The 15,028-nt window shown below is 42.8% G+C and overlaps 2 protein-coding genes across 2 annotated transcripts; one reads left to right on the forward strand and one right to left on the reverse strand.

Moving 5' to 3' along the window:
- The first annotated feature begins 1,823 nt into the window (after positions 1-1,823).
- On the forward strand, positions 1,824-7,700 carry LOC142931363 (solute carrier family 22 member 13). The gene is made up of 10 exons (XM_076075256.1): positions 1,824-2,775; positions 3,966-4,069; positions 4,429-4,583; positions 4,909-5,077; positions 5,263-5,377; positions 5,701-5,807; positions 5,932-6,143; positions 6,255-6,363; positions 6,451-6,663; positions 6,852-7,700. The coding sequence occupies exons 1-10, from the start codon at positions 2,302-2,304 to the stop codon at positions 6,952-6,954; spliced, it is 1,761 nt and encodes a 586-aa protein (XP_075931371.1). The 5' UTR covers positions 1,824-2,301; the 3' UTR covers positions 6,955-7,700.
- Positions 7,701-7,830: 130 nt separating this feature from the next.
- On the reverse strand, positions 7,831-14,266 carry LOC142931362 (digestive cysteine proteinase 1). Its single transcript, XM_076075255.1, has 12 exons — positions 14,250-14,266; positions 14,112-14,162; positions 13,632-13,691; positions 13,446-13,538; positions 12,464-12,636; positions 11,356-11,617; positions 11,075-11,270; positions 10,764-10,957; positions 10,583-10,674; positions 9,172-9,333; positions 8,724-8,913; positions 7,831-8,637 (listed from the first exon to the last, which is right to left on the reverse strand). The coding sequence occupies exons 2-12, from the start codon at positions 14,152-14,154 to the stop codon at positions 8,450-8,452; spliced, it is 1,653 nt and encodes a 550-aa protein (XP_075931370.1). The 5' UTR covers positions 14,155-14,162; positions 14,250-14,266; the 3' UTR covers positions 7,831-8,449.
- Positions 14,267-15,028: the final 762 nt, after the last annotated feature.

Genomic DNA, 15,028 nt, shown 5'->3' on the forward strand with positions numbered 1-15,028 from the left:
ATAAAATCTCTCCGTTTCCATCTGAAGCTGTTCAAGGTCAAGTCATTTTTATTCTTTAGTGCCTTCCTCTCTGACCTGACCTGACCTGTTGTGACCCTTATGTTGGTGTTTGCCAAGCTTCCCTCTCCCGCTTGCATTGGATCCAGAATGATGCAGGGCGTCTTTTAACGGTAACAAGCAGACAAACCATATTTCCCATATCGGGCTACTGGCCTCCCTTCAGTGGCTCTCTTTTAGAATTGATTTTATTTCCTATATTACACGAGCTACTAACAAACTTTATCTCAGCTCTTTTAAAACCATACGTCCCGTCCAGCACAGGGACCACAGGCCTTTGCAACTGTAGCCCTCAAACTCCCAAAACTGCCTGTGAGGCACATTGTCTGTTTTTAAATCTCATCTTAAAACACATTTGTATTCTCTGGCTTTGACTAATTGAGTTGCTATATTTTCTATATTCTTATATATTGTCATTTTAACATGTATTTTGTGTTCTATTGTGTTGTTTTTATGTTAGTTTGATTGTACCTCATTACGGTCGACTGATGTTATCTTTAAATGTTCTTTTGAAATAGATTTGGATTTGGGAATCAATCGCACTACTCTGGATCGGACAATGTTGTAACTGACTGCATTATTTATTTGCAAAGTGTAACGTAAAGTGTTAGCCCAAGGAAAGGCCTAACTCTAACATGAAATAAAACACTATGGTTCTGCTTAGTGAGATTACAGTGACCTTGTGCTACTTTGGGGTCCTATCTGGCTTTATTTTGTTGGTTTTGATAGATTTGTATTCATGATCTGTGCTTGATGTTTAGTGCGATCAGTGGATTTACTGATTCAGACCTGAGCATATGCTACACAACTCTATACATTATGGTGAGTGATATCAGGTCACGTCATCTAACCTTTTAGCAACACAGTGTTGTCAGCATTTTTATTGGCCTTTATTACATCAATAATCAAGTAGAAGTAGTGTACCAAGTCTGTTCAGTGCGTTACATCAATTTACATCGATGGTTTATGCACTCAGAAAATCACATAGGCCTACTGAATTAGTAATAGTTATCATATTACTGTGTTTTCTTTTTTTTAATAAGTCAGACTCACCTTTATTATCTGTGTGTAAATATAAAATAAGTATATATAAAAAGCACCAATGACCAACAATAAAACAAAAATAAACAAGTTAATATTCAAGTCAAGTGGTCTGTAAATTGTAAACAATACAAAGAAATAAATGCAGAATGGATGGACTGGATTTGACGTATTGATATATCGTCAGCTCAAGTACATTTTATTTATGTAGCCCAAAATAAAAATAAACTGCATTTGGATTTACAATTCGTACAAAATGACAGCATCCATCAGGAAATAAAGTTCACAATAAACATTATGGTACCCCATCATATCAACAAGTCCATTTCTTATGTCTTAAATACAACTTATAAAGTATTATCAGCCTGCAGAGTGGCAGAAGAAAGTGATCGGGGTGCACCTGAAAGCAGCAGCTGACCGTCATGATTGTAAACCAACTCTTGACCGTACAGCAGGAACAGGGACCTATAATATCAAAGACCCCAAATACATACATGCACTGATCAGTTATCAGTGATAGCAGACAGGCTGAGGTCGGATGGAGGAGTCTCGCTACAAACCTCGCTGTAATTCAATCTTTTAACAGCAGATGGCAGCATATGGCCTCTGAGGACATCAAGACACAATGTTTCTCGCACATAGCAGAGCTGTCTCGTGTATGTGTTGTGTACACCACAAACAAACAAAGGGGCACTGAACACTCAACGTGGTGAAGAAAACACGTGATAGAAGATACCTTGGCCTATCGGATCACAGCGCGTCAGTGGTGTGAGTCTGGCATTGGAGCGTCTTTTGTGGGATTAAACAGATGCATCACTCCATACGCGCTCCCAGCTGCCATTAATGTCTGTGGGGTTCTACAGATGTTGCACCGTGTGGAAAACAGCAGGAGCATCAAAACAACACCGGACATGTAGCCTATGGCATTCATGCGATGTTTTTCCCTTTCTAATATTCTGAACATCAAACGAGGACAGAAGTTTGCATAGTTCTTCATGCATCAAGCTGATGCAGTTATTTGACCGGTTTCCACATTTTGTTGGGAATCATCTGATAAGAAACGTGATGGACCTTTTGCACTTAAATCGACCTGTGCGCGTGAAACCAGATGCAGCTGCTTGCATTAGGGTGGGAAGTGTCGACGGGAAGTTGATGTCTGCTCATGTTTCTTTCGGGTCATGTGGAGGCTGCTAAAGATGGGTCATGCACATGGGAATTGATTTTCCTCCTGAACAACAGTCCGCCCCTCTGATTTACTGTCTGCTGGGTGTTTACATTCAGCCTGCCGCCTCCACTGGAACAGAGCCAATCTCCGAAATTGAGCAATATTTCCCCAAAATGAATTTCGACCAGATTCTCTCTGCCATCGGAGGCTTCGGCAAGTTTCAGAAAATTTTGTACATATGGATTTGTTTACCCCAGATCCTCCTCGCCTTCCACATGATGGTGAGCATCTTCACCGGATCCACGCCGCCCTACCACTGCCGGGAGAGCTCCGTCTCAGTCGGCGGGAATCAGTCCTCTCTCCCCGGCACACTCAGCCTGAACTTCAGCCTCTCGGATTCCTCCTGCTTCTCTTCTGACGGTCAACTGGAGGGGAACCGGACTGAGCGCGTGCCATGTGGCCACGGATGGGTGTACAGCGAGGAGACCTTCCAGAGCACAACAGTCACCGAGGTACAGTAGGATGCTGATGTGCACATTAAGTGTGATCGGCTATCACAGAGTGTGACAAGTTTGCAACTCTCGGATAGTCATCCCCAAATTAATGCTCGTGCATGGTGGAATCAGTAAACAGATGAGTGGTTTTCATTTGTGCAGTGGAACAACTATTATGTTTGATGAGCAACAAAACAAAAACCAAAGTGGAGTAATGCATTGAAGACTAACATCAACATATTATTATTAAAGCATGGCCCCACCATCTTCACAACTTCAGATCATCACACATGCACAATGAAGGAACTACACAAAGTCCCTGTATCATGGTGATGTGACGACAGATAAACCGAGCAGACACAGAGTATCCTGCTAGGCAGCTGCATGGTCCACTATCTCAGCTCATGTTTGCAAGTAATTTAGGATAAAGTAGTTGCAATTAATTAAATGTTTCAAATTCATTCAGGATAATGCTCCATGTAAGAACAGTATCAGCTGAAAACATTTTCAGTATGGACTTAAAGGATTAAAGGAGTCTATATTTTCTGAAAAATATTAGCTTTTTTGCTGAGAGTTAGATGAAAGATTGGCACCACTTTTATTTAAATGACAACATACCAAACATCTGACCTGGCTTTGTCTTTACCTCTGAAGCTCCCTAATTAACATCCAATGTTTCAAAAGATTTAGGGAATTACTGTTCCAGAACCCATCTGTAAAATAGGGATGGTAGTCGGTTTAAGACTTACGTTTTTATACAGTTCAAACTAAAATATCTAACATGTTAATTAGTGAGCTTTAAGGTACGTCGGCTTTAGAGGTGCTGGTATTTTGTAATCCACAGAGCCAGGCTGGCTGTTTACGGGACAGAAATGACAATGGTGTTGATTTTCTCTGCTAACTTTCAGCAAGATAGCAAACAAGCGTGTCCCCCAAAACTGTCAAACTACATCTTTAAAGCCACGTTTTGATGCAGGGCTCCTCAGTATTAATCAGGACCCACCTTGAGGCCCTCATCACGTCTGTTAATATTGTGCTCTAGTGCTGCATGTTCTCATTTCCCCAAATGATAGTTCCACCTAATCATATTAACATAAATCAATTACAACACAGTGAACTTTCAGTGTGTCAGTACGGACTCACTTTTGTCTAGCAAAAAGTCTATAAATGAAAAATAAAAGCTTCTTTGTTGTTTTCCGTTCTACCAGTGGGACCTGGTGTGTGACAAAGCTGGACTGAACAGTCTCGGTTCGTCTGTCTACATGCTCGGCCTGTTGGTGGGATCGGTGCTGTTTGGGGCCATGGCCGACAAGTAGGCTTTGCTGCTCTCTCTTAGTCCGGAGCCCTGCAGCCTCCGACTCTGTATACAGATGCAACACGCAGCCAGGTCCTCAGCGTCAAAGCACGGCTGCAGGCGCAGACACATGTCAAGTCTTTGGCATATGTGGTTTGACTAACACTGTAATGGGATTGGATTTATAGCCAATGATTGCGCTTAAACATCTTGTAAAAACAAAATGCTACTATGTAACATGCTACTGAAATTCCGGAAGGTGTTGGCGAGGTGTGGTCTGTACGACCTGGTCTCACCCTGTCACAGTCACAGTGGTTCACTCATTTGAATGTGCAAACTCATGTCCAGTCCCCTCTCTCTCTCTCTGTGTGTGCAAGGTATGGCCGACGCTTCGTCCTGCTGCTGTGCATCGCTCTTCAGACTGTGTTTGGAGTCGCTGTGGCCTTCGCACCCAACTTCCCCGTCTATGTGATTCTTCGCTTTTTAGTTGGCACCACGATATCTGGAGTCATCATCAATGCCTTTGTACTTGGTACTACCAAAGCACACATACTCAGTTGGAAGAAGTTTGGATTCCTCATATGGATTAATGATAACAAACAGACTTTACTAGCAGCCACAATTGTTCATTAAAAGTTGAGGAAAGCAGAGGATAGTCATCTCATTTGTCAGACCTGCAGTGATTTATACTTTAATTGCTCATGCTTTCTTTTGCTATTTTTGCCCAACCCCACAACACAAACCCTTGCCACTCCTTCCACCACATTAAAGCTCCAAACCACCACCTCAGTTTCACCCTCTCCCCGTGATTCCTCCTCTCCTCTCCTGCCAAACCCTGCACTGTTTTTTTTTCAAAGGCACCGAGTGGACGTGCACCAAGAGGCGCATGCTCGCCGGTATCCTCACCGACTACGCGTTTGGTCTGGGCTACATGCTGCTTGCAGGCGTAGCATACTTGATACGAGACTGGAGAAAGTTGCAGTTAGCCATATCAGCCCCAGGATTCCTGCTCATCTTCTATATATGGTGAGCAAAGAGCAGCCGAACATCAGATCCACTGTGTATTATTCACACAATGCTCTGACAAGAGCACATGAATGCCCTCTTTGTGATCCACATTTCCTCCTCTGCCCTTATGTCTGGGACTTCCACTTGCTCCCTTCTCTCCCTTCTCTCCCTGCCTGCTGTTTGCCCTCTCTATCTCCTATCAGGGTGCTTCCTCAGTCTGCCAGATGGTTGTTGGCCAACGACAGGACAGAGGAAGCCATCGCACTCCTCCGCAAGGCAGCACTCGTTAACGGCCGCGTCTTACCTCCTGCTGTACAGGTGTGTCATACTCTCTCAGGCTATCTAAGCTGTTAATTATTTTTTATTTTTTTAATCTCTGCTGCATGCAATATGACCTGTAAAGGTCTTTTTTTGTGAAACTGTGTTTTTTGTTATTATTGCCCACAAATCGCTAAAAACACCAAAACCAACCATGTGTAGTTTTTTCAATACTTCCTCCACTCTGTCTATGCCACTCAGCCTCAAGTCCATTTTTTCTCATTGCAGCTGTACATTGTTTCATTGGATTTGTTAACAAATAAGAAACATTGTTGAAGATTACCAGCCTTTCTCTTTAAAGGTTTTGGTTTACGTGTGTCCAGGTTGAAAAATGTCAGATTTTAGGTGGAAGGAAACAAAGTTATTCAGCAGTGGATCTCGTACGAACACCTCAGATGAGAAAGAGGGCTCTCATCTTGTTCTACATCTGGTAAATGTTGTGTGTAGTGTGCATGCATGTATACTTGTGTGTGTATATATATATATATACAAATCAAATTCTAAATCCCTTTTACCATTTTTTCTTCCATCCCCGTTCCTCCTCTGCCCCCCAGGTTTGTGAATGTGCTGGTGTATTACGGCCTCTCTCTGGGCGTGTCCAGATTAGGGACGAACCTCTACCTGACCCAGTTTGTGTTCGGGTTGGTTGAGGTCCCGGCTCGTTCTCTCGTCCTGCTTGTCTTGCCCTGCAGTCGCCGACTCTCCCAAAGCGGATTTCTAGCTGTCGGAGGGCTCGCCTGTCTGCTGATGCTCGTTGTCCCTGCAGGTAGGATGGACGCCGTGTGTCTGTTGTGTTCAGACAGGACTGTTAACTTTCTCCAAACGTCATGATGCATCACTTTGATCACTTTGATCATTTCCCTCCCTCTGTCTGTAGATCATCCCAATGTCCTGACTGGTCTTGCTATGGTTGGGAAGTTTGGTATAACAGCTTCCTTTGCTGTAATCTACGTGTACACCGCTGAGATATTCCCCACTGTGCTCCGGTAAATCATGTCTATCTTGGCAGTTTTACACACATGATCCCAAACTCTCTGTGGGTAATACCTACAACTTCCCTTGTGTACCTACAGGCAAACAGGAATAGGTGTATCCTGTATGTTTGCGAGGGCGGGCGGTGTGTTGGCTCCCGTTATAAACCTACTTCATGACCACAGCCCCTCCACTCCTCTGGTCATCTTCGGGGCCTTCCCGCTGCTGGGTGCTGTCCTGGCCCTGGCACTGCCCGAAACTGCCGACAGACCTCTTCCTGACACAGTGGAGGACGCAGAGAACTGGGACACGAGGTACTGGAACGTGACCTCTGTTTTTTTGTTTTTTTTACTTTTGAGCTCTTTGGTTAGTGTTTATCTAATGCAGCCTTGCAGCTCGGCCTCCATGACCCTGAGCAGGATATAAAATCTCAGTGTTTCAATGTAAAGACCCAGACACCTGGAAAAAGCTCAGTCTGTGCATTTTGTTTTGTCTCCCACAGGTCGCCTCTCAACAAGGAGAACCCTGAGATGTCTGAGGATATGAGCCAATCAGCAAGCAGCACGGAGGAGCAAGCGCTGCGACATCTAGCAAGCCAGGCCTAACTGTGTGAAAAGGGCTGCACACACTAAACATAGTTACCAGATATAGTTCTTAAAGGTGCTACAGTCAGAGCATTAATATCACAGCAAACAACCATTACCATGTAAAGATGTAGTAGAGTAATATCTACCTGAGCCCTCTGTGTGTTATAATCAGAGCTTTATCCTACTTTGTTGACATAGCCGGGCCGGCTGTGCATGCTTTCAGTGCAAGTTCGTGCATGTGAGCGTGCCCCACTGGTTAGTTCATGGAACTAGAAACCGTCAGCTTTGTCAGCACTTGCGCATTTGTTTGCACCGTTAACTGCGAGGCGCCGACTCAGCCGTCGCCATGTTGAGATAAATGCTCCCTATCTCCTATACAGCACCTTTAAAGGGACACTTCCTCCCACTGCAGTACACGTTGAGCAACTATGATTAGGACTTCATATATGTTAGGGCTGAAGGACTCATTGCATTTCTACATTTAATAAAAGCACATGTATACTAGTTTTGTTTAAAAGTGTGCCATATCTGTGGACTGTTTGATGTATCTTAATGCTGTATTGAACAAGCCATGCACTAGTTAACTCTATGGTGGCTAATGTAGCCTTTTGTTAGAATAATGTAGCTCATTTGTAGTTTTGTATGGATATTATGGGATGCAACTGATCAGCATGTGAAGAAACATTTGATTCCAGCATCGTTTCTAGAAGTCTGTCCCCTTTTAATATATTGAATTATACTCGGATGTAAAATGACTAACTGATGACTTGGATCTGTGAAATACTTTTTACTTTTATGTTAAATGATAAAGGACTTTTATTGTAAATATAAACTTGTGATACATAAAAAAAACCAGGCATGGATCAGAAGCACATCATGTAACATGCAATGTAACTCAGGCAAAAGGAACTTTATTCTTTAAAATCTATTATTCATATAGCGAAGTTATTTGAGAGCAGTGTGCTCTGAATGTATAAAATCATAAAAACATGTTTTTCAACTGCATGAAGCTAAACAGCATACCTCGCTGTTACACAACCGCATTTAAATACGTTAGATGAACAAGAATCACAAGATGTCACTGGAACCAGCAGACAGAAAACTTTCCTTTTTCATTTTTATTGCATTACAGTCATTTAGCAGACGCTTCTATCCAAAGCGACTTACAATTGCATTGATTCCATTCCAGTGCATTTGAATGCAATACATTATAAAGTATAAGACAAAGTGGAAATATGTCACAAAATGTACCTTGTGCAACTGAAATGAAGGCACTGTAGCTATGTGCCACCAGTAATAAACTTGTCAAAATCATGTTTGAAAAAGCAGACTTGTTCTGTGTGCAGTTTCCTCAGGCACCATCCAACAGCAACATTTAACACATTATTAACACCAAGCAGCACAGTTTGACGTGATATCCACGCCTCAGCACATCTGACATTAGGTGTCTTTCATCCTCAGGCACTCACATAGTGGCATTAACATTTAGTGATACATAGAGGAAGGGCCAAATCTATGCCAGTGTGACATACGTCGCATCGGTGGTGACGCCACAGTTGTTGTCCTTCATTGACATGAGGATGTAGCCGTCATTGCCCCAGTAGGTGGACCATGAGTTCTTCACCAACCAGTATGGCTCCCCATTTAGTGTGCCGTATCCCACCGCAAGCACGGCATGATCCAAATCTTCAGTGGTGCTACCTGGAAAGCACACAAGAAGCATGCAGAGTTAGGGAGCGACAAAGACCGTTGCTGCTGTGAAAAGTGGGAGTGGGAGGCAAACTTACCACAAGCCGGTTCATAGTAGACACCGTGGCTGTAGAAAACAAATGAACGGTGAGATGCATCGATGCTGATGGCCGTCGGTCCGTTTTTAAAGAGCGCCAGCTTAAGGGCCTCCGCGTCTCCTGATGTCACGTTGGTGTAGCTCTGGATCTGTGCAGTGAGCTGGGATGTGTTCATGTGGCAAAATCCATTCTGATCAGAGAGGGAGGCAGAAAGTTAACACCGAACCCTGTAGTGCAGCAGGACTGGAAACCATCTTTCTCTTGAAGGAAAGTAATCATGACCGATCTGGAAATATTCACATAGGAACTTGTAACTGTAGTAGTCCCAATTTGTGCACATTTTACGGTCCCTATTTTTTATGTTACAAAATGGCAACCCTTACTGTCGAGCCCTGGCGTCACAGGTTATTCTGCTCCTACAGGTACAGGTTTCATACTATTCTCTCACCATTCCCATATAGGCTCCGTAGGTTTCTGTTGTGGCGATGCCTCCGTGTTTCATGATCCACTCGTATCCTCTCCACTCCTCCCCTCCATCACAGCCGTTATTGCCGAATCCCCAGGAACAGTCTACAAGCATCTGCTGAGACAGAACCTGCAGAGATCCCGTCTGAAAGACAAGAGCCCAAACAAAAAGACATGATCACACTCAGATTAGTAACCGAATACAAATTCTCTAAAGTACAACTGCAGAAAAACATAGATGGTTTGGGACTGAACGGAGACGTTCATGATGAACATTTTACACCAGCTGTTGTCTGCAGGTTGCTGGGCAGACGCTGTGAGATCACGAAGAAGTATATTTAAAACTGGCCCCTGGGGAGCGGCTCTGTTTATGAACCTGCCGATGGGGAAGGGGGGGGGCAGCAGGTGCGGGTCACTTCCTGCTGCTGCGCTGCGTGCTGGCAAAGGCACAAAGACGAACCGCTGGGGCTTCACAACAGCACTTCCTCCAAGCCCAATCAAACACTAACACTGAAACAATTAGTGGAGTACTCATCCACAGAGAAGCTCACACATCGTCTCCCTCTGTGGTCTCATCATTTTGACAAAACCCTTTAGTTAATCCAAATGCCAAACATTTTAATGTTAAATATTTAGCAGTAGCTTGATTCTCACCATTTCCTTTCATCAACATTAGTTTAAAATGTTACTAATGGATTACCTAATTCATGATGTTGCTTACACAATGAGGGTCGTGTAAGCTCATAATACCCCTCCTTTTCTCCCATGACCTAGCACTCTACCAGCACATTACCCTCGGCTCAGAAGAACACTTCTTAAGGACTCTGTAAGGCTCTTTCAAAAACAGAAGAAAAAAGCCAAAATCAGCCTATCAATTAAACAGCTGCTGGCCCGATGCAAGGGACAAAATCAAGAGTGAGTCAAAGAAGTTGGTCACTTCAGTGGGGTGCCATCCCATAATAAACCATCCGATGTTTGGATCGAGTTGCTTGAGTAAAGGAATGCCTTTGAGCATCGCCTTGCACAGGACGGAGGCAGGCCAAAGCGTACACTCACTCAGTTCAATTTCTTCGCACACACACATACTGTCAAGTCTGACTAACGTGAGTGAAAGTGGCACAATGTTTTGCCTAAATAACCCACTCCCCTACAGCTACACCGATCATCAAAGTTACATCTTATGATTTCTTAAATATTTAGAAGGATGCCAATAATAGATTGACAGCAAACATAACCGCAACGCAAATCTACCAAAACATGACCAGATGAACCACCACGCTGAACATCTGTGGCTTCAAAGAGCATAAGGAAGGGGCCCCGTCAGTTATAAACACTCGAATGTGGCCAGTGACTGTGGAGCAAGCTGCTTTTTAAAAAGAAAAAATCGTTTTCACCTTTAGGAAGAGAGCGCCCTCTACTGCTCCAGTGGTGCCAAAGCTCCAGCAGGAGCCGCAGATGGCCTGGTCCTTCACCGGGGTCACGGCACCTGCAGGAGCAGAGTCCAGTTAAAAACTAGGATGCCCTGCCAGAAAGATGCATCTTTGTTTGACTTTTTTTAAAATTGCATATACGTACCGTAAAGCCTCCAGTCAAGTGACTCGGGCACTTTCACCCCTTCGTAATTCTTTAAGGGGAAAGGGAGCCCTCTGTTTGGGGTCTTTCCTTGTTTCCTCCCCCTCATGGTGGCCAGCTCCGACATGGTTCGATCTGACAGCGAGTTCAGAGCCAGAGAGAAGGGCAGCCCTGCTCTGTTCTTGGAGTGGACATACCTACAGTAACAGGAAACCAGTCATCAGATATACATCTATGCTAAACTGCTGTAAAGCATATGTCCTTTAAGAAAAGCTGCAGTGACACAACTTTTCAGTATTTAATGTTCCTCTCACCGGAGGTTATGAACAAAAGCGTGTCCCCTTTTCTCATGTTCTCTTTCGTCGTTGTACTGACGCTGAAACTTGTCCTTGAAATGGTTGAACATGCGCTCCGAGTGGCCTGATGCCGAGGTGTGGACGAGATCTTTCATTGGATTGGCCAACATGTGGTGCTCCACTCCTGCACCAGGAAACCCACCACAGCTCATCCCTGTGGGAGAAAAAAAAAATAATAATTTTTTTCCTACCTTTATAAACTCTTCTAAAATGTCTTGCAACTACAGCGGAGCACAAACCTTCAGGCAGCGAGAAGACTTTGGGGTCCACGTGAGTGCTGAACTCTTTGTAGTCCACCAAGTATTTGTCATAATGTGAGCCCAGCAGGGTGTTGTAACCCAACATCTCATAATGGAGGGGCGTGGCAGGCTCGTCACTGCCGTCTGCACCCCTCTCTGAACGGGACACCCACAGCGTGTAGGTGTTCTTCTTGTAGCCCACAGAGGTCACATTCTGCCAAACTTCACACAGGGAACCTCCAAAGTACTCCCTCCTCAGGAACTATGAGGCAGATCAACATTTTGACTTGTGAGCACACAGACAAAACATGTGAGAGCATTTTTTCCCCCAACAGAAATAAATCACGTGTCAAATCAAATGTGTATCTTTCAATATCACGCACAGTATTACTTCACATTTTAAGTTTCTATTAGGCACCGATGTTAGCATTACTTCTTGTGCACTTTTTATTTGTACTCTTGTTTTGTTATGTTGTTGTAATTTTTAATTCTTATTCATAGTGCATAGTCTATTTTGCACTGGTGTAAGTATTACTTCTGATACAATTTGTATTTATTACTCTATTTTTTATACATGTTTATATTTTTACTGTATTGTTTTTTCTTATTCTTCTGTTGTCAGCTTTGTCTCTGGCACATGAATTTCCTTTGGGATGAATAAAGTTAATGAATAAAGTATCTTATCTTAAACAGTATGTGTCCTGTTTCACAAAGGAAGATGCCAACTCTTCTATCTTTATGTAGAATTTTTTTTCTCAGTGCTCAACGTCACTATGATTTTGCATTGGTGCAAGGCTGTAAGATTACTCAAGAGTCAGCAGCACAAGGACCTTAAATCTCACTCACTAAGGCTGCAGTGTAACAGACTCAGAGGGTTACGCTCGATTTTTGGTTTGAAATGCAAGACCACAAAAACAAAAAGGAGCAGCAAACAGTTACAATTATTAAAATCGGTCAACTCAGGTCTGCAGTTACACTTGAATGGGTCGCAGAATATGTTGCAACAGGTGAGAACAATGTTTCCTTCAGTAATTATTTTTTCTATACTATAAAATAATACATGTTTTGATGTTGAAATACTTCACAGAGCACTTTTACGCTCACAGACCTGGAAGCCTTGCACATCAGGCAGCGACGCCTGCGATGTGACCGCTTCATCCTTCGTGCCGTTGACCTGGAAACACTTCATCACATTCTGCGTCGTCTCCGTGGTCTCGGGAGTGATTTTATAGGAAACGCCCCACGGCTGCTCCGCCCCCAACTGGAAGGTCGACACCTGGCCTGTTGATGATCAATGTGAGAAGTTAAAAACCAGTATTAGTTCCTTTAATCTCAGTGTGCAATTTCATGAAGCCACACATTACTCTACTTGCAGTAACAGCTTTATTTACACCCTTCTGCTTCCCCATTTTTGCATTACACGTTAAACATGCATTATTTTCAGTGCACGTTCAGTTAATGATTTTGTAAAATGAAACAGAGGCTGGTGGTCCGCTTAGGCTTTCTGAATTGAGTAGAGACATTGTTATCATTTCTAAACAGAGCAAGCAAATGCTACAGACCACAGCTGGTCACATCAGAGCACCTACTGTGCAATACTGTGGCTATTCTCTGGTGAAGATGTTACTATTTTGTTAATAAGCATTTATGATAAATACAGTTATACAAACCGTTACAACAAAATGAGATAAACACATCTTAAACTTGACACTAGATAAATGTAGGTACGTTTATAGCCACAGACAGAAACAAGGTGTATGTAATCTGTGATCACTTATAACTGAGAAATTAAACTTCTGGCATTTTACTTCCTGAAGATGGCAACAAAAAGAAACAGTTTACAAAATCGGCTTAAACACCCGACTTAAGAAGTCATGAGTATGTAACATGAGTCGACAATAAGTCTCCCCCAAAATGCTGATTCTTTTTCTTTCACTTCTTAGTTTGTGCACTGAGTGCTGAGCTTACGTTTCGCTCTGGGGACTTTGGTCTGACACAACATGTCCTCAGTTTCAGATCAATAATCCAGCCGTGCAGGGAGAAATACAGAGTCCGGTTTAAGAGGAATAGAGATTCCAGAGGTTTCTTACCATGGTAGTAGTCTATTCGGCTGGACTTCGCCGCTAGGTCTAACCAGGCCTCGAATGGCTCCTTGATCTCAGCGTAGGGCAGAGAGATCACTCCTGCAATACAAATGTGAAAACAGTCCTTCAATGAGGCTCAAAGCTGAGGAAAAATAGGTCCTAATGTGTGTAATTTAATGTTGCACTGCTTACCTTTGACATGATAGCTGTTCCCAAAATTTGGAGGGGAAGGGACTGCTTTTCCCTCTGTAGCTGGAAACAAAGTGTTGAAAGATGCTTTACAAAAAACCTTTTCAGGACTGTTGTTGAACTTATCAATTTACTTCTCTACTTACAAAGAGTCAAAGCAAACAGCTGCAAGTCAGCTGTGATATAGTAAATACCACGATAATCAAATCAAATCTAAATTGACAGATTTTTGCAAAACAATCTCTTTGTTCACGTATCGGAGACAGAAGACGATCTACTTTCCTTAATATCTGAATTCATGCAGACTTTAATATTCACTTACCACTGCCGTGAATAACTAATTATTATATTTAGCAACCTGACCGATAGTTTGCATGAAAAATACTTTGTAATAACACCAAATGCGGACGTCAGCTGTTTTCGTAGCACGTAACGTAGCTATAAGTGGAGACACGATGAGTCTCATTAAACGTCGTCTCTTACCTATGACCGCACACAAAAGAGCAGCTGCGATGCACCAACGCATTGTTTCTACTGTAGGATCACAAATACAGGAGATAAACAGTCAGACTAGAGTCAAACACAAAACATATGACTCTGAATACTGGTAACATAACAAACCGCAAGCACAGCTATAGACATCATCTCTCAACCAATCAGACTGTGGCGTGGTAGAGGATTGTCCAATCAGAAGCGAGGGGCGGGTTTATCATGTGGGTTATCATGTGATGTGTGTCATATGACTAAATGAGCTGTGCAGTTACCCACAGAGGTTTGTGTAACTCTTTAAGGGGAAATATACGACCTTTAGTAGCCTACTGTTGAAACGGTCAACGGCGCTTTTATTGTTTGAAGTAGAAAGTACCGATAAATACATTTGCCACATACAGGACTTTGCAGAGCAGGAAAGGTGGCGTGACTGACAGAGATAATGGCTCCCCTCCTGTAGGTCATTGTTGACTTGTCTAATTTTAAATCCGACATAAATAACTTTTTGAGCCTCCTCATGTGTTACTCAAACATATTTCAATAAAGGAGTCTTACAAATAAACCATAAACCACTACTACCCAAGAACACACATGGAATATATATATATATATTAATACCACTCCTCTACAAATTATTATTTTTTAAGTACCCGACCCAATGTAGTCAATTTGCTGCTGCAGGGACTGGGGTACACAAACATGTTCCAAGTGTTTATCTTTCATTTTACTTAATGAATCTTGTGTATTCTAGACACTTGAAAAAATAATTCTGCAGGATTTAAAGGTTTTATTTCGATTACGAACATGCTATGTGGTTGGTTAAATGGTTATTCTAAAAATGAATGTTGATTTATTTCTGTGAGATTATACCTTGCCACGTCACCTATTGGTTCAGCCCTGCTCCTGCATTT

This window comes from Anarhichas minor, unplaced genomic scaffold, assembly GCF_050575085.1.
Source record: "Anarhichas minor isolate MPS153535 unplaced genomic scaffold, ASM5057508v1 ptg000051l, whole genome shotgun sequence".
Classification (NCBI taxonomy): domain Eukaryota; kingdom Metazoa; phylum Chordata; class Actinopteri; order Perciformes; family Anarhichadidae; genus Anarhichas; species Anarhichas minor.